General features: G+C 37.2%; 1 protein-coding gene across 1 annotated transcript in view; it reads left to right on the top strand.

The window, feature by feature from the left end:
• The window catches only part of Prex2 (phosphatidylinositol-3,4,5-trisphosphate dependent Rac exchange factor 2), a 284,195-nt gene that overhangs the window by 62,880 nt on the left and 196,227 nt on the right, over window positions 1-25,088 (top strand). Inside the window, exons 2-6 of the mRNA XM_071602347.1 lie at window positions 5,126-5,197; window positions 6,825-6,947; window positions 9,236-9,340; window positions 13,047-13,148; window positions 16,532-16,693. Coding sequence (XP_071458448.1) covers window positions 5,126-5,197; window positions 6,825-6,947; window positions 9,236-9,340; window positions 13,047-13,148; window positions 16,532-16,693 — 564 coding nt within the window. The remainder of the gene's footprint in view (window positions 1-5,125; window positions 5,198-6,824; window positions 6,948-9,235; window positions 9,341-13,046; window positions 13,149-16,531; window positions 16,694-25,088) is intronic.

Below are 25,088 nucleotides of genomic sequence, written 5' to 3' on the forward strand. Positions count from 1 at the left end.
TAGAATATGTATAGGAAAAATAAGGATTAGTGCCTATATGACATTGTGAAATTCACATTGGCATCATGTGTCTAGAATCCAAAATGTAAAATGTAAAATCTGTGGGACTTCTGAGAGTGATCTATTATGTGTGCCTCTTATGGTTTGGGTATGAAGTGTCTCCCCACAACTCGTGTGTTGAAGGCTAGGTCCTCAGTGCAGCAGTGTTCAGAGGTGGGGTTTTGGGAAATGATTGGATCACTGAGGGCTCTGACCTCATCTATGGATTAATTCATTGATAACTGAATGGACTATTGGGAGTTAGTGGAAACTGTAGTGGTTGGGGGAAGTAGATCACTGGGTTTGGGCCCTTGGGGACTATGTCTTGTCCCTGGTCCCTTCCCCCCACTCTTTCTTTTCCGCCTCCTCTCTCTGCTTGCTGGCCCTTGTGAGCTGAGCAACTCTCTTCCACCATGACCTTCCTCCATGATGATCTGCCTCTCCTCACGCCCAGAGCAATGGATGGAAACCTTGTAGACCAGGAGCTGAAATAAACTTTTTAAATGTCAGGTATTTTGGTCATAGCAATGAAAAACTGGCTAACAGTGCCTGATTGATACAGAATGGGGAAGTACAAAATTGAGGAAGACTGTTTAGAACATTGAAATGATAAGAAAAGTGTATTCGGAGAATGAAATTCTTGCTAGGCATGGCCTTACTATTGAACTAGCAGCAGCACAGTTGTACAAACAAGGAGAAAAGAGATTGCTGTCATCTTCCTCTTCTTTCTTAATGAGTTTTCCCCTCCTTTTTGACCTCTTGGTAGCAAATTGGTAACATTTTTAGGGTTATGAAACTTTGATTGGCATATTGCATTTAACATGTGCTATTACCAAATACATGATAAAAGGAAAACAATTTCTGTTCTCTGAGTGGGAAAAAGGTGGCTCATGACTGGAATGGTACCTAGAAAGATGTTGGATGGTGCCACTGTTAGGGAATGCTGGAGTACTGAGTGTATTGCTGTGACACCTGTGGGTTGAAAAGTCCTTGGAGTGGCACCTCCCAGCTTCACTTCCTTCAAAGGTCACATCCTATCATTTTTCAACCACCTATCTCTGTATTTCTCAAGCCTTCAGAGATGATCATGACCAGTGTGTAGCCCAAGATGTAATTTTCATGGAGTGGGGTGGGAAGGCAATCCTTGGTCAGGGCACCAAAAACCCCACAAGGTTGAATATGAAGATGATGGACAAAGATAACCATTACTTGATTTCGGAGTCAGAATGAAATAAAAGGACCTGTTTTTCCCATTAAGAGTCACTTATGTGCTCCTCTAAGCCTTGTTTTTTTTATTTTTTTTCCATCTGGAAGAATAAACATCAGGGATTGTCCATCAAAAGGTGGTCCCTTGACCAATATGCAAGTCACTGAGGAGTCCTGCTCATAGTGCAGATTCCTGAGTTGTAAACTAGTCTGCTGAATCAGGCCTTTCAGGACTAGGGTTAGGAATCTGTATTTAGGAGAAACTCTCTAAGTCTTAAATACAATATAGAGTTTGAGAATCACTGGCATTAACAGCTGTTTTCCAACGCTTATTTTCAAATATACTTGTTGTCAAGATGAAGATTGTCTAATTCTGATGAAATTGTGGACAAGCAATAATAAATGAATGCAGAGAGAAAACAGTGTATAAAATCCCTCATATATATATATATTTTTTAACTAGATTACTAGTGTTTCCTTGATTGATATGAAGATTAAATGCCCAATTGCCAGAGACTGAAAAACCTCTGTGGATACTGGTTGTTAAAGGGTGGTTCTGAAAACATGTATTTATTTTTGTTTTCAGGAAGAAAGACTTAAACATTTTCTAAAAAATGTCAACAGTTTTCATGATTGTGCATTCCCAGTAAACCATCTAAATCTGCCTTCAATGTTGTATAAAATGAAGCCCTTAGGGAAAATAAATGCTTGGTCAGAGATGCTGGCATGTTCCAGGTTTCCTTATATATACAGTTTAACAAAATATTTCATACTGTCCTGGAGGGTAAGAAGATTAAAAAATTGTCAGATAAAGATGTGGTGTACCTTATTAGTTTGTATGTTCCCTTTTAACTTACATTTTGACTCAACTTTGTAGCTTTCAAATTTTTGGTTTCAGAATGTGACTGGGTTCTATTTATGAAGAAGAGGTTTATAATTGCAGAGGTGAAGTTTAAATTCTACTTGCACGAGAGGTTACCTGTTTACTGTGTGGTCAATGTAAAATGTAAACTAGGCAAATAAACCACCCATGTTATTTTAAGACTAAATAAAAAGATCTAAAGAGAATATCTGGTATGAGCACTTGGAAAATACTCAAGAAAAGCAAAACTAAAATTAAAAATTAAACAGAATAAAACTAATTAAAATGGTACTCAAAAATCATTTTCCATGGCCATTTATGTATAACTTCAGATAATAGTTCAACAATTGTATCACATATTTTCAATAAAAAATGAAGGTTACAGCTAATACTTATTCATTTTATTTAATTCAGCTGATGTTAAAGAGTTGGGGCTAATAGTGTTTTTTTGTCTTTTTTTTGTTAGGTACTGGGAATTGAGCCTAGGGGTACTTTCCCCCTGAGCTACATCTCCAGCCTTTTTTAAATTTTTTGATTTTGAGATAAGGTCTGGCTAAGTTGCTGAGACGATTTGAACTTGCAATCCTCCTGTGTCAATCTCCCAAGTTGTTGGGATTCTAGGCTGGGGCTGCTAGTTTTGATATGTCTTTATAGTTATAGAATCTGAAAGATGAATTGGTGGAATCAGAAATAAGGATGGTGTTGATGCTTATGCTAGAATTGAGTTCTTGAGGGCTCATTTGTTTGATTTCTTTTCAATTTTTTTTTTTTTTAACAAAACACAAGTTATGCTGAGTATTTTGAAAATAAGGTGCACGAAGGCCTCCTTCCTACCACATGTAGGTAACTACTGTTTTCATTTTGGTATATATGTTACCTATTTTTTTCAGTATGAATAGACACATTATACATGTGTGTAGATATACATATATATTAGGTGTGCTACTTAATACATGGGTTTCACCAGACAATATTTTAAGAATATCTGTCCTATATACACATTTGCATATGTGTGTACGTGTAGTTTTCTTCACATTCCTTTTTTTTTTTTTTAATGGTGCTGGGATTGAACCCAAGGCCTTGTGCATGCAAGGCAAGCACTCTACCAACTGAGCTACATCCCCAGCCTCTTCACATTCCATTTATGGTTGTGCTTTTGTCATAACCACAGTACCCATCATTTGTATATACTGTAGTGTATTTAGTGATTCCCTTATTGATAGACCTTTCAATAGTTTCCAGTATTTCTCCTTTTCTAATCAGTGTTCTGACCCCCCAGCCCACACCCTGCTTTTGTTTTTTGGTACTAGGGATTGAACTCAGGGGCACTCAACCACTAAACCACATCCGCAGCCCTTTTTTGTATTCTATTTAGACACAGGGTCTCACTGAGTTGCATAGCTCCTTACCATTGCTGAAGCTGGCTTTGAACTGGTGATCCTCCTGTCTTAGCCTCATGAACTCCTGGATTGTAGGTGTGAGCCACTATGCCGGGCTCTGAAACCCATTGTCTGAATATTTTTTAGGATAAATTTATAGAAGTAGGATTTCTAGATTAAAAGAAATGCCCTTTTAAAAATTTGAGAAAGGGCTGGGGATGTGCCTCATTAGTAAAGTGCTTGCTCAGTATGCACAAAGCCCTGGGTTCAATGCCTACAACCTAAAAAAGAAAGAAAAAGAAAATCAAAACAAAACAAAACCAAACCCTTTAAGATATATTCAAATTGTCCTTAGAAATATGTAGCAATGATAATTTTGGAACATTATGAACAATTGTGGGCTGTGTTAATCTCTTAAGTCTTTGTAAATTTTTATTAATCTTCTAAATCTTAGTAAATATAACCTACCAAAGATATGATTCTTGCCTTAGTTTTTGTTTGTTTGATGTGATAGCCTGAGGTTCTCCTGTGCTTCTGTATCGCCCTGAGTAGTTGATGTGCTGTACAGTTCTGTCCTGTCCTGACTTGCGGGTGGTGGCAAACTTCTTAGACAAGGGAAGGAATGAATTTTTTTTTTTTTTGTGGTGGTTCTGGGATTGGACCCAGGGACACTTGCTTGCTTATGCTTTACCACTAAGCAACATTCCCAGGCTCTGGATGATCTTACCTGGTCACTGTATAGTTAATAGATGATGTTTTGAGGGTATAAACCAGATTTGCTAAATGGAATGTCTCCTTTTCCTTGTCTTTTAAAACTTTGTTTTTTAAAGCTCAATATCAGTCAATCATCATGCTCTATTTAGGTATCAGTCAAAGTTTAATGGCCATCGAGAAGTCTCCATCCCCTCCCTGCCACAATCTGGGGATGGAAGCCAGGGCCTTGAGCATGCTACTAGTCAAGCTGTCTACCTCTGAGATACATCCTGAGCTTGAGCCTGGATCTTTGGAATACTATTGTGCTCATTTATCAACCACAGGGAAATGAAGAGCTCTGACCTGAACCCAGAAATTTAAATTCTGGCTTCCTGAAAGTGTGTTCGTATGGAGTGGAAGTGAGGAAAGGAAGTTCTTTCATTCCGTTTAGAACCTGAAAATAGTTATTGGCAAGGATGTGTGTGTATGTATGTATCTATTTCTGACTCTCTCACTTCTAAGGGAGTCACCTCAGAATTCCTGGATTTTTTTTTTAATCAGAAATACCATTTTTTCATTAGATTTTAGTCTCTTTGTACTTTGCAATGCTTATACATTTAGGAAACATCTGGCCCTAAATATTTACTCCAGAACTTAAGTAAGTTTTTATTACTGGTGGATAAATTTAATTCATATAGATTTGATCATTGTGGGCTCTGTTTAACATCATAAAAGGAGTTTGATTCTCAGGTAGAGAGCAATGCACCAGGATCTGACATGTGGTAACAAAACTGTTTTAGTCAAAGTTTAATGGCCAGCATTTGACTCAACTATTGGATTTTTGAGCTTTGGTTTTTTTGTAAAAAATGAATTGGATTTTGATCAACACCCAGTCATTTTATGAACCTTCTGTTCCCTTCATAATGTCTTTTCTTGTTTCATGCAGGCATTCTTACATAGAATGAACCAGTGTGCTGCAGCAAAGGTGGACAAGAATGTAACAGAAGAAACAGTGAAGGTGAGGGGGTGCAGAGGGCATGAGTTCCCCATAGATAAAGTGGTCCCTGTGGGATGCTCCTTCAGGATCTTCAGTGTGACTGTGGTTCTATTCTAAGTTCCTGTGCCAGTCATTTGCATTGGTAATGGTATGAAAAGGTGTAATTAGGGTTTGGATAAAGGGAGGTCAAGAATACGGCACCTAGGGCATAGAGAATTTTTATTTTTATTTTTTTCAAATCAAGATCTTGGAGATATTTGCAAAGAGGAAGGAAAAAAAATTCTAGGAAATACGACTAAGAACTTCAGTGTCTAGGAGAGGGAGGAAGTCGAGGGAGGTGTCAGACGATTGCTAGAGGTTGTTCAAGAAGGCAGGCTTGGGCAAATGTGACTTCCTGTCTCTGTGATAGCTAAAGAATTCAGACCTGGATATTTTACTGTGGTGCATCAGAGAAAGTCCACATGATATCTTTAAGTCAGACATAAACGTATAAATATTTTCTTTTAATATGTAGGAAAAGGGTGTTGGGGATGGAGCTCAATGGTAGAGGTCCTGGGTTTCATTCTCAGCAAAACACACACACACACACACACACATATACACACACAGAATAGTGAAGGAAAAATTGTGAAGAAACGAAAAAGGATGGCAAATGAAAACTAAGTATGCTATAGTGATTATTTAAATTGTATAAATCATTGTTGGTATTGATGCTGACTTACTGTTTTATTTTGCTGAAAAAAATTTCAGAGGATATTTTAGGTTCTTCTGACCCTATTTCCTCATAATTTAAGCACCTTTCTTTTATTTTTTAATTATGCATTACAATTATACACAATGGTGCCATTGTTACATATTTATACATGCACATAACAGAATTTGATAAATTTCATTTCAAAATTTCCTGCCATGGCAGTATTTTAGTTAGTGAATTTTTGGTTGCAAGAAAAAGTAACCTATAATTCAGATGGACTAGAAGACACTTTCACTCACAGAATGAGGTCTCTGAATAAAAGAAAAGTTCCATTTAGTGATTCAGGGAGGCCAAGAAGTTACTAGATCTTCTCTAACCTCTGCCATCCAGGTTATCAGCATTGCTCCTGAGCTGGCTTCTCCTATGATTGTGAAGTGACCCTGTAGCTGTCTTACTTGTCACCCCCCCCACCCCCCGCCACAACACCTTCTAGAAGGAGAAGGAGACTGTCCATTCAGGATACTCTTCTTAGGAGCAAAGACACATGTACCCCAAAAGCTTGCCAACAAGCCTTCCTAAACTTTTACCTGAAGCCCATCCCGGAAATGGTGGGACTGTCATGCTTGGGTTTGGAGACTCAGGCTTTGCCCTGAGAGCCAAGAATAGGGTCCTGGTTCCCAGAGTGTGGGAGTACAGGGGAAGTTCAGACAAAGTTGGGGTTCTGCCAGCGAGGTGAGAGAAAGGAATGGATGTGGGTAGCTATCCACTGAAGGTTTCACTTGGAGAGAGACTATTGTACCCTCATAGCCCATTGGGGTGATAGTCTTCCCCTTATACTTTTTTGCGGAGACTGCCACGTTGGGAGAGGCAAAGAGAATGCAAAGGTGACTTTCTCCTTTTTCTTTTCAACTTGCTTCGCTGTTGCACTTACCCATTTTTTTTTCTTTTATACAGATGTTGTTCTCAAACATTGAAGATATCCTTGCAGTACATAAAGAATTCTTAAAAGTCGTGGAAGAATGCCTACACCCAGAACCCAATGCTCAACAGGAAGTGGGGACCTGCTTTCTTCACTTTGTAGGATACATTTTTATTTCTTTTACAAAGCTCTGCCTTTCTTGAGTTTAAGGTTTAGCTCTTGGCATAGTACTATGTGTGAATTCAGCATTAGAAATAAAATGGGATGCCAAAAGTTTAGGGTCTTTTAAGGCCAGTGAAATCTTGCACTTCAAGCCAGAAATGGGGAGAGTGCCCTGCATCATCCATTTTACTCAGCAAAGAATAAACAGCCTTTTATTTTTCCTGACAAGTTAGTTCTTCGCATCCTCTGTAGCTTTGAATTCTAATGAATATTCAGGCTGTTCATAATGAATGGATTTTTATGTTTCTCTCAAACATAGAGCATTTTTCTTTTGAGGCGGAAAATCCTCACTCTTATAATGCACTTCAAGCCTTTTATTAGTCAGAATGTTCCCTTGTTAATTGGCTTGTGACAAAGCTGGAGGTGAACTAACCCAGTATGCCTGTCACTGAATTCTCCTCAAGGGTGGCTTCTCAGAAGGTTGTTCTGAATGAGCAGCATGGAAGGAAGAAGCAGTTGAAGCTCAATTTTTCTCAGGTTACACACCCCGTGCCTGTGTGATCGTTTCCGTGTCTTTATATTTGATAGCTGAAATCATTTATGCAATCAGTGTGTAAAATTAGAAGCCACCTGTACTGGGAGAATGGTTTCCAGGCTAGAGAACATTCATACTTTAAAAAGAAAAAAAAAAAAAAAGCATGCAAGCATGCTGCTGTTTATGCCGTTTCATAGATGCTCATTTTCAGAATACCAATTTGAGTCCATGTATTTATCAAAATGCTACAGAATTCATATTTTACTTAAAAAACGGGTGACAGCATTATAGAAATCCAACCTTGTATATTTTTGATTTTCCATTTAGTCTTTTGTGAAGGTTTTTCTATGTGATTTTTATATCTATATGTGATGAGTAGGCTCTGTTTAGTCAAAATATTTCAAGAAGGTGATTATCTTAAAGGGGGGAGGCTCTTGGGAGCAGGAAGATCAAGCCATGCTTTTCTTGGGCACAACTGGAGGCTATGGGTGTTTGTGTCCTGTTTCCTTTCATGAAGGGATCAGAATCTTCTGCCAGCTGAAGCAGTTGCTATCTCAAGCCAGGGGTGCACATGGGAATCTTGTGTCCTGACAGTCACTTCCTTAGTAGCACATTATGAATCTGTCATCCCTGAATTTAGCTAAGTTATTTCTGATGTTTTTTTTTTTTTTCGTGGCTCATACCATTTCTTGAGATAAGTAGTTCAGTACATTCTGTGCTGGCTATATAAAATAGGGCTTAATGTTTCTGAATGCATGCCTTTGAAATTTCAAAGGACACACTTCTGTTCTACTATTTGATCAATTATTTTTTGTGTCTTCCTCTTTTGTTGTTCCTTGATACCTCCTAGCTACTTTGAGGAAAAAAAAAATCTTACAGATAGAGTGGGGCTTAGGAATTACGAGTAAAATTATTTTTTTTCTTTTAAGGAAAAACTCCACTATCCATTTATGAAGACCGGGCAGGAACGCCTTCACCACTTCCTTGTGTTCCTACTTAATCATTTTTAATGACAGCTCTAATTACTAGATTTCTGCATGGATCCCACATCTGTCCATCACTGCCCTTGCAATTTCTGCCTAATGATCCTAATGTTCTTTGCGAGAGCTACCTAGAATTGTTACTCTTTTATAGTATGACAGCTATTTGAAAGTAGTTATTATTCCTTGACTTTTCTAAACCAACAGATATCTCTTTCTGAAATGACCTCGCAGATCTCATGTCTCAGGGTCTATCATTATCTTAGTCACTTGTTGCTGGATATTGCCCTGTATGTCAATGTCTCTGTTAAGCACAACGTTTCAGATTGGTGTCTACTAACTGCAGGTTTGTATGGCACATGCTTTCCCCCCTTGGTCAAAAATACCTTTCTTCCCTCTACCTGCCTGGGAATCATGGATTTATTCCACAGGACCTTGCTTGGAAGTAATGGCATTTTTAAAGCTCCATTCTCATGGCAAAGCTGAGTGCTCTCTTCTCTGTACTTTGCTACCACTTTGATTCATTTTTTTTTATTACTGCAGTCATCATATTGGAATATAATAATATATATCTGTCTCCTTTTCTAGGTTATTTTTTATGGATCAGGGAAAACACATAAATAACAAGGAAACACACAAACAAATACACGTACACACCCAGAGTGGCTCTTGAGACATAGTAAAGTTTATTTATGTATATCATCACCTAGATTAAAATTTCAAAATGGCAGATAAGCTGACTCTAATTTATTCTATCTTGAATTCACAGAAAGACAGGTTTCGTATCTATGATGAATACTGTAGCAACCATGAGAAGGCACAAAAATTGCTTCTTGAACTTAACAAAATAAGAACAATCCGGACGTTTCTTTTGGTAAGTGTATTTCTATGTGTTATCCTAGGCTGATGTTTATTGATGGGCCCAGGAAGAATCAAGGAAGCATCAGTGTGGTGTAAAAAGCTCTTTGTGAGATGACTTTTTGCATACCCAGGCTGAGAAGCTAGGGTCGGCCCTTTGATGACTGTAAGCAGTTAGAGCTGGAACAGAGTTCTCTATAGGAAAGTCCTGCTAATGCCCTCTCCTGGATGATCATAAATTGCTTGTGAGACCCCACAGATTTCTAGTGAAAAAAGAACTTCTGCCACAGTTCATCATTGCTTTATATTTTCAGCTCCCTAGGGTTTTTATTCCCTTGTCCCAAGAGCTTTAAGTAGGGCAGTGGCAGACAGGAGGCAAATCAAGGATGTGGAAGAAAATAAATGTAAAGACCATTCTATATATAGTAGTTTTCACGAAACCAGCAAAATATATATTTAATTTTTTAAGGCAGCATATATAAATGCATATTTTGGCAGTTACTTGGATAATCTAAACACCACAGAGAACTACATTGTAAGTGTACAGTTCAGTGATATTTAGCAGAGTGCAGAGTGATACAACCACCCCCCAAATCCAGTTTTTTAGTATGTCCATCACCCTAAGAAGTCCCTCACGTTCCTTGATTTCCATTGACTTTTTATCATCTCAAACCTGCCGTGTAGCCTATCCCATGTGTATTTGCTTTGACTTTATAGTTTGTTTCTCTATTGAGATTTGCTATTGGTTTATTCACTGTTAACATATTGTCTTTCAGTTCAAAAAATTCTTTGAGCATATTTATAATAGTTGTTTCAAAGTCTTTGTTTGCTAAATCCAGGATCTAAGTATACTCAGAGTTTTTATTGACTGTGTATGAGTCACATTTTCCTGTTCCTTTGCATATCATAATTTTAAATTAAAAACTAGACATTTTAAATAACTTATGATAGCAATTCTGGATTCTATATTTTCTCCATGAGATTGATTATTGTTATTTGTTCGTTTCTTTGCTTTGTTTTTAATAACTTGCCTCGACTTATTTGAGGAATCTTTCTTCTCATCTATCTTCAGCTGATGATATCTCTGCTCACTTTATTTTCGTATAATTCAGACTTGTTTTTTAGAGATCCCTCGTTTGACTGCTTAGTTTAGTGGTCAGCCAGTGATTTCTCAGAGCATAATTCTCTCTCTTGTCCATGGATCTGTGTGTGAGTGTGGGTATGGACACATTCAAAGGCCAGGTGGTCGGTCTGCAAGTTGACTCAGGTCTTTCTTTCTAGGGATCTTCTCAGGTCTTTGTTTTCTGCAAGTGCATACAGCTTTCCCAGTCATCCAGAGATAAATGTAGAGTTTCTCTAAGCCATGTATAGCACTCCATATTTTCCCTGTAAATTTTTGGCTAATCTGCTAGTCTTACCCTTGCCCCAAACAACACTGCAGTCTCAGGCTGCTGAAACTAGGGGCATTCCCTGTTTTCTTTATGGAGTTCTAATTTAATTGACAGCACTCCTGCCCTCTACATCCCCCTATATCCCCATTTGGCAGAAAGTTTTCCAGGCTAATGCTACTGTAGCCCAGAGTGTGGGGTTGGATTCCTGTCTCATGAATTTGAAGAATAAAATCCATGGACACAAGGGTGAGAGCAAAGTAACAGGATTTATTAGAGTAACAGAAAGGAAGTAGAGCTACCAAAGAAGGAGGGGTCCCAAGAGAGGATACCCAAGAGTGACTATTGTCCAGGGATTTATATAGATCTGTAAATTTAAGGAAGTCAGCCCCCTGCCCAATTTTGGATAAGGCATTCGGTGTCCATGAGGTATTCATGCAGACTTTAGTCCAATAAAATATCAATCAGGTATTTTTCCTTCTTTGGAGAGGCATGGACCCCAGTCACGTAGGTCCTGATTTAAAAATAGCCTGTTTGTAAGTTTCTTAGCAAATATCTGCAGGTGCTGTTTGTGCTCTACTGCCAGGAAGTTACCTAGGGACCCTTCTCCCTTTCCTCCCAGGCTTATCTCTTCCTCTTGACATCACTACTGTGATGGTACCGCCTGGAGAAAACCTCTATGTAGTATGAGCTGCGGGTGGGGATGGGTTCCGGGGAGAAGATAAGTCTAAGCAAGAATGCTGCAGACTCTCAGTGTTCTTACCTCAGGTTAAAAATTCCTCGTGAATAAACACGTCTGCATTTGTTCTACGACAGTTGATTTCTAGAGTCGTGAAATTGGTCTTTTTTGGTTTGTCATTTGGAAAGAGGGTGTACTGATCATCTCTTCTGCCATCGCTAGGAAAGCCTTTACCTTACTGAATGTTTTGGGCTTTTTCTGAAGTGTGAGAATTCTTGCCTAATACGTTCTTTTCTACTTTTAATCTAGTTGGCCGAGTGAATTGTGTAAAGTTCCTAGATAAAAATGCTGTGTTCAGGGGCTTCTATGGCCTGTGTAGAGGGAACCTGCTTCTCTACTTCTTGCCCTGGCATGCATTCACCCTGAATTATCTGGATGACCTTAGGATAGAGATTACATCTCTGGTGTCATTTTCCTTATTCATTTCCTTATTCAATAGTGACAATACCCTTTGACAAACATCCAAAGAGTTCCTGGATTTGGCCCCTTGGTTATGCTACCACCTCTGTATGATGATCATTGAAATTTATGATCATTGAAATTTCTGGAGGATTGTTTAGGCAGCATATGTTTACACATGCATAAAGATTCTACAGTATATATATGTAACCAGTCTAAAGTGGTGATTGGCTTCGGCTATTTTTTCTCCCCACCATTGGTCTTCCTTTTGCATGGGTTCCTGCTCAGCAGTTGGTTGCCTTCTCAATGAATATGGAAGGGACAGTGTTTTAAAGCAATGTCATGAAAGGTGCTAACTCACCAGTTTGACATCTGAGAGGCTCTCTTCTCCCTTTATTGGATATTTATTATCTAATATATATTTAATTACGATGGTCATAAGATTTTTGGCAAGTTTTGAGTCTGTTTCTTTGCATTGTTTAGGAAATGGTGGCTTTATTTATTGGAATCAGTTTTCTCTTAAACACTACTCTATGGTCATTGGATGTGCCTTCAATTTCAGTTCACTGTGATTACTGATTTAAGGATTTCTCCATTCACCTTGAATCTACGGAGATTCTGTCTGACTGACTTCTCTTGAGTTGGCTGCCAGGTGTCTGGCAGAGTGGGACAGCAAAAAGTGGCTTAGAGATCACTTGGTTAAAACCTACCAATTTTACAGAGAGGAAAAGTGGAATTCTGAGGTTAGTCCAAGCTGTGTCACCAGCCAGTGGAAGAGCCTGGGTTAGAAGTTAGAAACCAATTATCTGGACACTTGCTCTTTTACAGTGCAGTGTATCTCTCCTTATAAACAAAATCTCTATCCTTCCTCTGTCTAGCTATCATCTGTCCACCCATCCATGTCTTTCCCTCTCCCTCTCTACCTTTTCCCTGAAACATTATTCTCGGTAGAATATATAAACTAATTTTTAAGCTATACATTGAAACATATTTTGAATTCTGTATTCTATTTGAAAGACCAAGGTATTTCTCTCTGTCTCTGTGTTATTTGTGACAAGAACAATGTGCTCGTCCCAGAGAAAGAAGACTATGGACACAGGCTTTAACAACTTTTCAGCCTAACATTTTACCATAGAAGAAATTTTAACAGCCTCAGGTTTACAAAATGTACTTAATTATGTTTATTTCCACCTCAGAACTGCATGTTGCTCGGAGGAAGAAATAATACAGATGTCCCCTTGGAAGGATACTTGGTAACTCCGATTCAAAGGATATGCAAGTACCCTCTGCTCTTGAAGGTATTTTATGCGCTTTGTCATTGTAGCATTTTCTTTATGCCTACATATTTTGCTGATGATCTTTTAAAGATTTGTCTTTTAAAGAGTCTGACATTCTTTTTTTTTTTTTTTTTAAAAAGTTACTGGAAAAAATGGCTATTTTGTCACAAACTTATATATGAGGTAGAAGCATATTTCTAGTAGAAAAGCCACTGAAAAAGGCTTTTAGTGCTCTTTGTAGAAAACATACTTGTTTGAGTTTCATTTAGAGAAAATAAATGCATTAGTTTGAAGAGAGATCCCATTAAATGCATTATGTCTAGTTCATATAGCCCTTTAGCTATTTTAAGTGAAACCACAGTTTGTATAGTTTTTGATTTTCCCAAACTTTGGTGACTTCATGATGCTAATGAAGTTAATGTCAAAATTGCAGTAATTTCAGAGTCTGGTTTTAAAATTGTAAGGAAATAGGGTGGATCCGATGGGACAATAAATGGTAGAAATGAGATGATATTGCTAAGAAAATACCACACCTCTTAAAGACAAGAAGTGGCCCAATAATGGTTATAAATCTGTAGCCTCATTATAGGAAGCAATATTTTTATAATGAGAAATATATTGTACTGTCCTAACTACTACACTTACTGCAAGGTTTAATGAATAGGTTAGAGTGTCAATTTTTAAAGCTTGTGTTTTGGAGTTATACCATCAGGATAGGCAGTTGGAAGTAGTGATTGAGTACATGAGCTGAGTTCAGATCCCAAGTATGGTGCTTACTAGGTCTCTGACAAGGGTATGTAATCTAAACCCTCAAGCCTTGATTTTTCATTGATGAAACAGAGATGGTGATGTGATTATGCCAAAAGAAGAAGAAGAAAAATAAATTATAACATGTAACTATGAGAATGTATATCTCTATGTTTGTGAGTGAATATGCATGACATGTGCACATAGAATTTAACATAATGATTAACTATTTTATATAAGTCATTTAGCATAGCATGCACTCTATACATTTTATCCATTATTCTATTTGATTCTGATTTATTTTAATACATCAATATCTAGTTGACATCTACATTTTTAAAAATAGAAACGGTATAGACATTAAATGGTGTTTTTGTTGATTTATTTTTTAAGATATAAATTTAACTGCAACTTTTGTCAGTTGCATAAAGTTTATCTGTGTAAAATATGTTTGAAAAGAATGCCTCTTATAAGAAAGTCAAAAGTTGCTTGGCTAAATCATAAAAATATTCATACAGAGAAGCTAACGCAGGTGTCTCCAGTTGTGCAAAGCTTTGGCACAGTCTTTGGAAGTAGAGAATATTGGTGTAAATAATTCTTTTCTTTCCTTCTGAGAATCCCTACAGCCCTCTAACTATGGAACTCAGTTTGTATGTGTATTCATAACTGCAGTTATTCTTTGTCCTAAATTTTGTGGAATCTCGGAGGATTTATGATTCAGCCTTCCTTCCTTCTCCTGCCCCCTCCCTCTCTCCCTCCCTCCTTTTTTCTTTCTTTCCTTTCTTCCTTTCCTCCTCCTACTGGAGATTAAACCCAGAACAAGTACTCACTCTATCACTGAGCTATATCCCCACCCCTTTTTATATCTTTATTTTTTGAGACACAGTCTCACTAAGTTCACTGGGCTCCTTAGAACTTGTGATCCTCCTGAATAGCTGGGATTACAGGTGTATACCACCATTCCCAACAGAAATTTGTTTATTCTAAGAGTAAGAAGGGATGGGAATATTAAGAAGATGATTTTTCCCTTTTGGTGAATACTATTTGCACAAACATGGAAAAACTATTTACTCTTGTAGCAGAAGTATTGGTGTTGATGTTTGTTACATCAGCTGAAGAATTGTGCTGGGATTCTCTTTGATTTGGAGTGATTTTTTTTTTTTTATTCAGAGAAAAATATTAAAGGTATTGGAACACAAGTGTTCAAAAAATAAACCATTGGTCTGTGGAACTTGAAATGATTGAGTCAACCAGTCAACACAAGGTGTGTGGCCAATAACTGCCAGGTTATTATTGATGGTTTCTCTTGTTATTTCACATCATCTATATTCAACCCGTAGAGACCCATCTCATGGCCTACAGGTTGGCTTGACCACTTCACATAACTTACAAGTACTTGGACCCCACAGAATTCCTGGTGAAGGCTGTATTTCTCCTCTATGGGTTTGTGATCCAGTTTAACTTTTAAATCTTGTCCTGGGAGTGGCACAACGAGTTTTTTTTTTTTTTTTTTTCTGGTGTTAGCTCTCCAGAACAGAATGTGAACAGACCAAATGCAGGGTCAAAGTTGGGCAACTCAGGAGAGTGTAAGAACTGCCCACTTTCCACTGCATGTTAGGAATTAAGAAAATTCTTTTGAAGGGCTGCCTCAGGGTTTCTGTAATTGTGTTAGCTACATGATGGCAACTATAGTAAGGAAACAAATGACTAATTAAAAGTAATGTGGTCACAACTGTCTAGACAGTGGGTGAAGATGTTTAATTTTGTGTTTCTAAACAATAGCTAACAAGACCTTTTAATATATTTAAAAGATTAAAGATTACTCTAATTTTGATATCCTGAATGGAAAAAACACAAATTTAAAATTCCCCCCAACCCCCTAGACACCAAAACAAAAAGGAACATATTGGATATGTGTTTCTTCATTCATCACAGAGGAGGAATTAAGTAATTGGTGGAAACAACATGAATTGCTGCTTTTTAAAAATTTTTTTAAGTTGTGAATGGACACAATACCTTTATTTTATTTATTTTTTTTTTATGCAGTGCTGAGGATTGAATCCAGTACCTCACATATGTTAGGCAAGCGCTCTACCACTGAGCTACAACCCCAGCCCTGTAAATGGCTCCTTAATGATGGAGCATTGCGAAATGTGTAAACTATTTTGCTGAATGTAAGACATGCATAAAATTTGCTTTGCTTAGTTTCTCAAAAAAATGTTAGAAAATAGACATTTAAATTATTCTTGACATTATGGAACCTACTTATTTGAAGATTTATTTTGTTAAAGACTCCAGGAAAATGTAATTAAGATATAAAGATGTGCTTCTGTTAGGATAAAAGTCAAACATAAATAAAAAAAATTTACATGCTCCAGGTGAGTTATTTGATGACTTGAAAGAAGAAATGTAACTTTGTTTTTAAAAATAAAATAAGTTTGAGGGGAAAAAACTGGAGTGATTGGAAAATATGCGTTGGGATCATGCTTGCTCACGGATTCCATGTTTGTTTTTGATCCTACTCTCACTGGAGTTTGTGATGTCACTTAAAGTGGCTCTCAGGATCTTTGTGATTTTCATTTCCTGGTCAGTCTGAACCTACTGTTCCAGAAAACTGAAGATCAAAGGGTAATTCCTTTTTTGGTGTGTATAAACAGGAGTTGCTGAAGAGGACTCCACGGAAACACAGTGACTACGTGGCAGTGATGGAAGCCCTCCAAGCCATGAAAGCAGTCTGTTCCAACATAAACGAGGCCAAGAGACAGATGGAGAAGTTAGAAGTTTTAGAGGAATGGCAGTCTCACATTGAAGGCTGGGAGGTACATCCATTTTGGCCCACTATGGAGATTAAGATAGTTCTCTTAGGTCCTGTCCTGTGGAATTATTGGCATTGGTGGAACCATAAGTGGTTGTTTTCCTAGATATTGCTGAAGGACCCTGATCAATTCTGAAAAAGGCTCACAATATGTTTAAGGTAGCAGTTAATGACAATCTCGTTCGGAGAAGTTAATGATGGAGCCAGTACACACCGTGTGGTTCTAAACTTGGGTATTTCAGAATTTGTGATTTACAAACTATCCTTTTCCCTGTCTTAACTTTGGTCAACAAATCATAGTCCTATCCTTGAGTGAACAAAAAGAATGGAAGTAAAGTCCATTACGTGTGTTGTGATATTATTTTCAGACTCTAGGTGTTAGATGTTGAATTTCATTTTAAGTCCACTCAGTCTAAGTTTTGATTTCTTCATTTCTAAAATGGAAGAACTCTCTATGATTTGATTTTTAAGGTCTGTTCAAAATGAAAAAAACATTATAGTTTCATGAGTCATTAAGGAAAGGCTTTAAAAAGGACAAAAATGCAAATGAAGTCTATGGGCCAGAATCTGTAAGATGTTTCTCAGCTGTCGTTAACTTTGGGTCCCAATTATTTCATGGGGGTTGGAGTCCTACAAAATTTTTCTGCTATACAGAAAAATAAGCCAAAATTTAAATGGTTTTGACTTAAATGTGTATGAGCTTTGGGCTACTATAATTTTTTTTCATGTTACAAAGTAAGCAATTAAGATGATTTTTAAAAAGTATAAGCAAGATTGAAAATGTTCCCAGCCAAATGCTGTATCACATAAATCCAAGTAAATTGCTTTTATCTTTAGGAATTTATAGTTGACTAATTTGTTTCTTATCTTCAATATGTTGGTTTTCACTTAGGTCTAAAATTATATCCACCAAGAGATGCAAAGAAACTTCAAATATTCTCCTTCAGGAATTCTCCTCTATTTGTCTACTTCTGCTGTGAATCTTTTAAAATGCTAACTCGGATCTGACTTAGCTTCCTCTTTGGCTATCTTCTTCCATTTCAAGTGTCCAGGGTGACCTCCCATTTCGGCATGAATGTCACTTCTTTCAATCAGTTAGAATGGTTGTGTGTTTTACAGTTGATTCATGATGACAATTTCTCTCCTGGGGAGTGGTTGTCCTGCTGGGATGAGAAAAATGGAGTCAAGTTTGCTTTGCAGTTCTGTTGTCACTCAAACATTGGAAGAAAAAAACAAACTTGCTTTAAATTGCAGGATTTGTCAGTGAAATCTGCCAGGCTTATTCCTAAAACAAGAATTTCAAAGACTTCTTCCAGTACTCTAAGGAAACCAAATCAGTCTCAATTTTGTTTCCTTCTGGTGTATATTCTGAAGATTGAATCTACTGCAGAAGGAGATTCCTTAAACACCATCAGTATTGTTTGCACAGTATTCACCAGCTATTCAAAGGGAGATATATGTGGGTTGTATTATGTCATATGTAGCCCATAACAGAGGGTGCCTCAGCCTTACCAGCTGCTAGAGTTTGGATCTTGAATGTCCCCTCAAAGGCCCATGTGTTCAAGACTTGGTTCCCTAGCCAGTGACACTAATGGGAGGTAGTCAAAAAAAGTTAGGTCATTGGGGGCTTGCCCTTGAAAGGGATATTAGGACCTAGCCCCTTCCCATCATCTTTCTCTTTTGCTTCCTGCCCACCATGGGGTGAGCAGCCTCTCTGTCACATGTTTCCATTGTGACCTATTGTGCTGCCACAGGCCAAAAGCAACAGGGCTAAGTGACCATGGATTGAGACTTGTAAAACCATGGGCCAAAATAAACTATTCCTTCTTCTAAGGTGATTTGTCCCAGGTATTTGTTATAGCAATGAAAACCTAGTTAATGCAGCACCTTGGTGATTTTACAATCCTGAATGCAAGAGAAAAGTGGAGCATTGAAGCCAAAGAAAGTTAGTGGTGTTTAGGGAATTCTATGAAGTTTTCAGGAAAATCAGGAAGGCACAGGTGACGTGAATGTCTTATCCCTAGAAGGCTGGCAGCCTTGAGTAGATTTTGATGAGTGTGTTCAACCCCAACTGTACAGAGTGTTGGGGGTTTGGGTTCTTAGGAGGATGTAGCTTAGAGTGGGGCTTAGCCAGCTGGTTGGCAACCTGTGGTCAGAACCTGATTACTCATTCCAGTTCACCACCCTGGAGAGATGAGGAAAGCTCTTGGTCACTTCTGAGGACTTTAGGAGAAATAACTAAGTCTGGTAGGATTCTATAGGAATGCAGAGTTAGACAACAGAATGGATTCAGGCCCTGAGAAGTCAGGAATGGGTTACCAAGAGCTATTTTTTTATTTTTTTTTATGTTGTGCTGAGAGTCGAACCCAGGGCCTCGCATGTGCTAGGTGAGCACTCTACCTCTGAGCCACAACCCCAGCTCCCAAGAGCTATTTTTGAATGCCTAACAGGAATTACTGCTCAGCCTGAAGGCAGCTTTGTGTATATGCAGTGTGGCTCTTGTGGGGTTAGGACAGGGCCAGGTTCAGATGTAGGTGGCAAGACAGTTTACAGAAGCCAGACTTCCCTGAAGAGTTTTCAAGGTCAGAAGCCTTGGACAAACACTGTGAAACAGCTGCTGACCATTCAGGACCACCTTCAAGATGACACCCTTGCTTTAGTAACTAAAATTCTCTTGAAGGGCATCCAAGTCCGATACATTATGAATTTGCTCTACTTCCATTTTAGTTGGAAATTTTCTCATGTAAGTTACTTAATTACCCAAGGTGTCATTTTCCCATTAATCAAATGAAGGTTTTATTGTTTTTGCAATAAATTCTTGGATCTGGAATTGTCATTTATGTGAATAAATGCTGCTAAATTATCATTTATATAAATTTATGTGAAATGGCAATTGAAATTTATCATTCCTAAATAATATGACATAGTGAAAAGCATGGCTTTTGAGCAGACTTTGGATTTCGTCGGGACTCCAACCCTTTGTTCGGGGGTTATATGTCAGATCTCTTTTATATACAGTGTGAATTATTGTAGGGGTCAAATGAAGTAAGTGAAAGTACTTTGAAAATTGTAAAATGCTCTGCAAATATGATAGTATTTTAAATCTTTGGTTTCAGCAGTGGGACTTGACCTTTGAGAAATTCCCCTCATTTGAACAGTGTGCCTCTTCATTGAAGGTGTTGATTACTTTAGGTGGTATAGTTCCGAGTAATGGGAATTAAAAGAAAAATTAATTTGAAAGATATTGGGCCACTCACAGAATCAATAGAAAAGCTTTTCTCAGATTTAAAGGTGCATTAGGGCAGCTGTGGCTTTCTGGTTGTCTCATCAGCACCCTAGCCAAGATAAATAGGCTCTTGTATTTTTTTCCATCCATATATTACTTCTTTCAACTTTCAGAATTGAAATTCTAAGATTCCACTAATTTGGGGGATCCATTTTCTTAGGGAAGGGCAGAGGTCCTAGAATGCCAGTCACCTACCTTGGGAAGTACTCATCTGGCACTGTATGCAATCTAACAAAATACCTGGTTCTAAGTACTTTTTAAAGAAAAGAGGTTTATTTAGCTTATGGTTCTGGAGGTTCAGGAGCATGTCACAGGCCTCTGCTTAGTTTTAGCGAGGGGTTCATGGTGGATGGCATTATGAGGCGGGAGTGTAGGAGGAAGAGGCCAATGATGTGGTGTGTGTGGAGAGGAATTCAGGGGAGGAAATCTGTAATAACAAATCCCCTTTGCATGTACAACTACATTGCAAGGCTACCTTAGGATAACCCACTTGTGGGAACTAATTCCATCCCATAAGACCTTCATGAATGCCTCCTAAGGGTAGTGCCTCCATGACCTAATTACCTTCCACAAATTTCCACTTCTTAAAGGTTCCACCGTCTCAACACTACTAGCACATTAACCTTTTGGGGATGGACAATATGCAGACCCTTGCAGTGAGCCTCAACAGTTTGCTGGGGTATCATCCCAATTATATAGACTTAAAAAGTGAGGACTATTTAATTTACATCCTTACAACTCACAGGTAGGCCAAGATCAGTTTGAAAAATAGTAGCCTGATTCTAAAGTTCCATGTATTTCTTACTTTGTTATATTATAACCACACTGAGAGAAAAATTGAGCCAATTCTTTGGATTAAGGGTTTTGTTTTGTTTTCCTGCTTCTTCTTTTACAGCAAGTTGATGATAGAAATTAGGTTTTTATTAGCATTTATGGAGTAACTGGCATAGAAGATCTGTAGTTATTGTTTAATTGTTCATTTCTGAAATCATGCCTTTTATTAGCATAATCTATTATATATTTTATCTAACATGCAGAACATTGCAAGATACTCTACCAAAGGTAATGGTATGGAAATAATGTGATTTGGATGGGAAGTTTATCAGCTGATTCATTTTGTAGAACAGTAATATTCTGTTTCATCCTTCTTCTTGTTTGGTTGATTGTATGATAACTGTAACTTTTGGAGTTGTACAGAAGTATTTTGACAAGGGAATGTCATCAACATTACATTGTTTAGTAATGGAACTTTAAAATCCTTGATATTCCTGTTTGGAATTGGTCTTTCAAATCTGAGAAAAACATGTCTGAACAAAAGAGAAGAGAAAGATTATTAGTATTGTAGGTGTTGGGGAAAATGAGATTCAAGATAATTATTGTGATTTAGAAAATAAAGAGAAATAGAAGTCTGGCATTTTTGATTACCTTTTTTTTCATGGAGAAATACAATGCTACAAGACCATGTCGAAGACATCCTGGAATCTATTTACTTGCTCCGTTTGATTGAGCGTGCTATACAGCGTACTGACTGCATGTCATGTTCTTTTGTTATTTCTTGAGCCTGAGTCTTCCAGAGATTGGTGATGAGGCTGCTTTCTTTTGTACTCTGTCCTGTGTGACTTGGCAGGCACAAATTCATCTACTACCTTGAGGTGGAAATGAGTTATAGATGGTCCTTGTTATTTGAGGATAAGTGGTTCTGTGAAAAGATCACTGAGAATGAATCTAGTTAAACAGAGGAACAAACTTTCTAGTGGGAGACGAGGAAAGTTTTATCTTGGCAAAATCAATATAAACATTATCAGTATGATTTATATATGACAATTCCATTTACAATTTTATTGAGTTTGAACCTCAAGAAATGAATAAAAGTTGAGTGTTGTTTTTTTTGGGGGGGCGATATTCATTTTATGACAAAATTGTATGATACAGTTATGCTAGTCTTCATGTTTTATTAAATAACATTTAAAAATTGCTCTTTTGTAAGAATATTTACACAATTCATTAGTTTTCTCAAGAGACACCTTTGGTGGGAGGGGATCTCCTGGAAATCAAAAGGAGATCAGTCTGGGAAAGGGACCAAAGGGTGGGAGATAGGGAGGGAGGGGGAAGTGCTGGGGAGTGATATTGGCCAAATTATATTGTTATATATATATATTGTGCGCATATATGAATATCTAATAACAAATCCCATTGATATGTACAACTATAATGCACCAATTAAAAATGTGTGGGAAAAAAGAGACATCACTGATATTGAACACCTATCAAGTTGTCATTCTGGTCACTTTTCTTTTCTTAAACGATGAGTGGGCCTGGCTCCTTTAGATCTTGGTTGGTCTGTGCATTATATATGAGTATGGAAATTTCAAGCCTCTCTTACCTTTTCCAAGACTGTGGTTTCTCTCCGTGGTCAGTTGTTTTTCTGATTGACATGCAACATTTAGTTCATGAGATGAACTGATCACGGAGTCTGACTTTAAACGTTGTTAACTAATCAGTGGTTCCACATTACAGTGAGGTCAACTTGGTAGAGATTCATACCAGGATAAAATGTTCAGCACATTGCTTGGCATGAATAGAATTCATCTAGATAAAATATGTGTTATGCATGGTTGTTTAATAACTAAATGTGTATTTGCTGAAGAATAGATATTTAGAATGAAAAATGAACACTGATTTTAAAAATGAAGAAAAACTACTAACAAGGTAAATAACAGTCGACTTAAAGGACTATTCAATGATGATGAATATTAGTAGATGTAAGAATATATAGTAGACGTAAGGAAAGAGGTTCAAAAAGCCAAATTACTCAAGGATGGGGTAGAGGAAAAATAGCTGGGGGTTTTGGTAACTACTTAGCACTTTGAATTCGTGGTAACATAAAGCTGCCATTATAGTTGGCTCAAATTTAGGTAAAACACTCCTTATATTTGTAAATCCACAACAGGTTAGGATTTCTGTTGTAGAGGAATGGATCTGCTATTATCTGCCTATGTTAATTTGGGTTACTTACTTGGAATGATTATTTAATTTTCAAGATAAAAGTATAACCATTTTGCAAAAATATAACCATTTTGCAATACAATTTACCATTCTTGGTTGCCTTATATGGGCCACCACCAGTCCAAGGGGGTGATACTCTGCACCTGTAGTAAAACTGCTACTAATAAAGTTACTTTCCTTAATGTTATACGAGGTCTTATTTAAGAATCAATTTGATGTTTCCTTTTCTATCTTTCAATTCTATTCTAGCTTCTTGTCTAAGATAAAGGTGCTATTCTTTACAAATAAATAATAAGACACCATTGACACCAGTCACTGGGTTTGAGGTTCATATTTCATGACAATTCATATTCCATGACAATTCATATTTCATGACAATCCTTGCTTAACAAACTCATGACAGAATACATGAAATTGTGTAAAATTTTTACATTTTCATTTATATATCTATTGTCAGAATGAAAAAAAAATAAAAAAGGAAAATGTCTAAAATTTAAAATGTATTTGTAATATAGATAACCAAGTTAACCTAATAGCTTTTTCTCCTAATTTATGTTCCCTATTGGAAGTTTCTTATTGGAGACATAAGAGTTGTCATTTTAATTTAGATTTTTATAGTTGACTAGAAAAACTATATTAATGATTTTGTGCAAATGTGAAATTTTAAAAATCAAAAATAAAAACATTGAATCAATAAATCAGAAATTGACATCAGATTAAAAGAAACCAGACCTAACTAAACTTGATATTCTCTTGCATAGAACACTGCTAGATCTCTGCTGAAAACTTCCTTTATGTGTTTAATCCAGCTTAGCATATATTTGATAGGTTAGGTATAGAAATATTCTACATTTCCAATGGTTCACCATATAAAATTATGTGTAGCTCACACCAGAGACCCTGGGTGTTCTGCTTAGAAGGGCAGCTTTCCTCTGTTGATGATTCAGGGCTCAGGCTCCTTCATCTTGTGGCTCTTCTCATTGTCTAATGGTTAGTTTTGTGTTAAGAATCAGTATTGTGGCAGGATATAAAATCAACACGCATAAATCAAAGGCATTCCTGTATATCAGCGACAAAACTTCTGAAATGGAAATGAGGAAAAACACCCCATTCACAATATCCTCAAAAAAAAAAAAAAAAAAAAAAAAAAAAAAAAAAAACTTGGGAATCAACCTAACAAAAGAGGTGAAAGATTTATACAATGAAAACTACAGAACCCTAAAGAGAGAAATAGAAGAAGATCTTAGAAGATGGAAAAATATACCCTGTTCATGGATAGGCAGAACTAACATCATCAAAATGGCGATATTACCAAAAGTTCTCTATAGGTTTAATGCAATGCCAATCAAAATCCCAACGGCATTTCTTGTAGAAATAGAGAAAGCAATCATGAAATTCATATGGAAAAATAAAAGACCCAGAATAGCAAAAGAAACTCTAAGCAGGAAGTGTGAATCAGGCGGTATAGCGATACCAGATTTCAAACTATACTACAGAGCAATAGTAACAAAAACAGCATGGTACTGGTACCAAAACAGGCGGGTGGACCAATGGTATAGAATAGAGGACACAGAGACTAATCCACAAAGTTACAACTATCTTATATTTGATAAAGGGGCTAAAAGCATGCAATGGAGGAAGGATAGCATCTTCAACAAATGGTGCTGGGGAAACTGGAAATCCATATGCAACAAAATGAAACTGAATCCCCTTCTCTCGCCATGCACAAAAGTTAACTCAAAATGGATCAAGGAGCTTGATATCAAATCAGAGACTCTGCGTCTGATAGAAGAAAAAGTTGGCTCCGATCTACATATTGTGGGGTCAGGCTCCAAATTCCTTAATAGGACACCCATAGCACAAGAGTTAATAACAAGAATCAACAAATGGGACTTACTCAAACTAAAAAGTTTTTTCTCAGCAAGAGAAACAATAAGAGAGGTAAATAGGGAGTCTACATCCTGGGAACAAATTTTTACTCCTCTCACTTCAGATAGAGTCCTAATATCCAGAGTATACAAAGATCTCAAAAAATTAAACAAATAGATAACAAATAACCCAATCAACAAATGGGCCAAGGACCTGAACAGACACTTCTCAGAGGAGG

Source organism: Marmota flaviventris, chromosome 15 (genome assembly GCF_047511675.1).
Source record: "Marmota flaviventris isolate mMarFla1 chromosome 15, mMarFla1.hap1, whole genome shotgun sequence".
Lineage (NCBI taxonomy): Eukaryota > Metazoa > Chordata > Mammalia > Rodentia > Sciuridae > Marmota > Marmota flaviventris.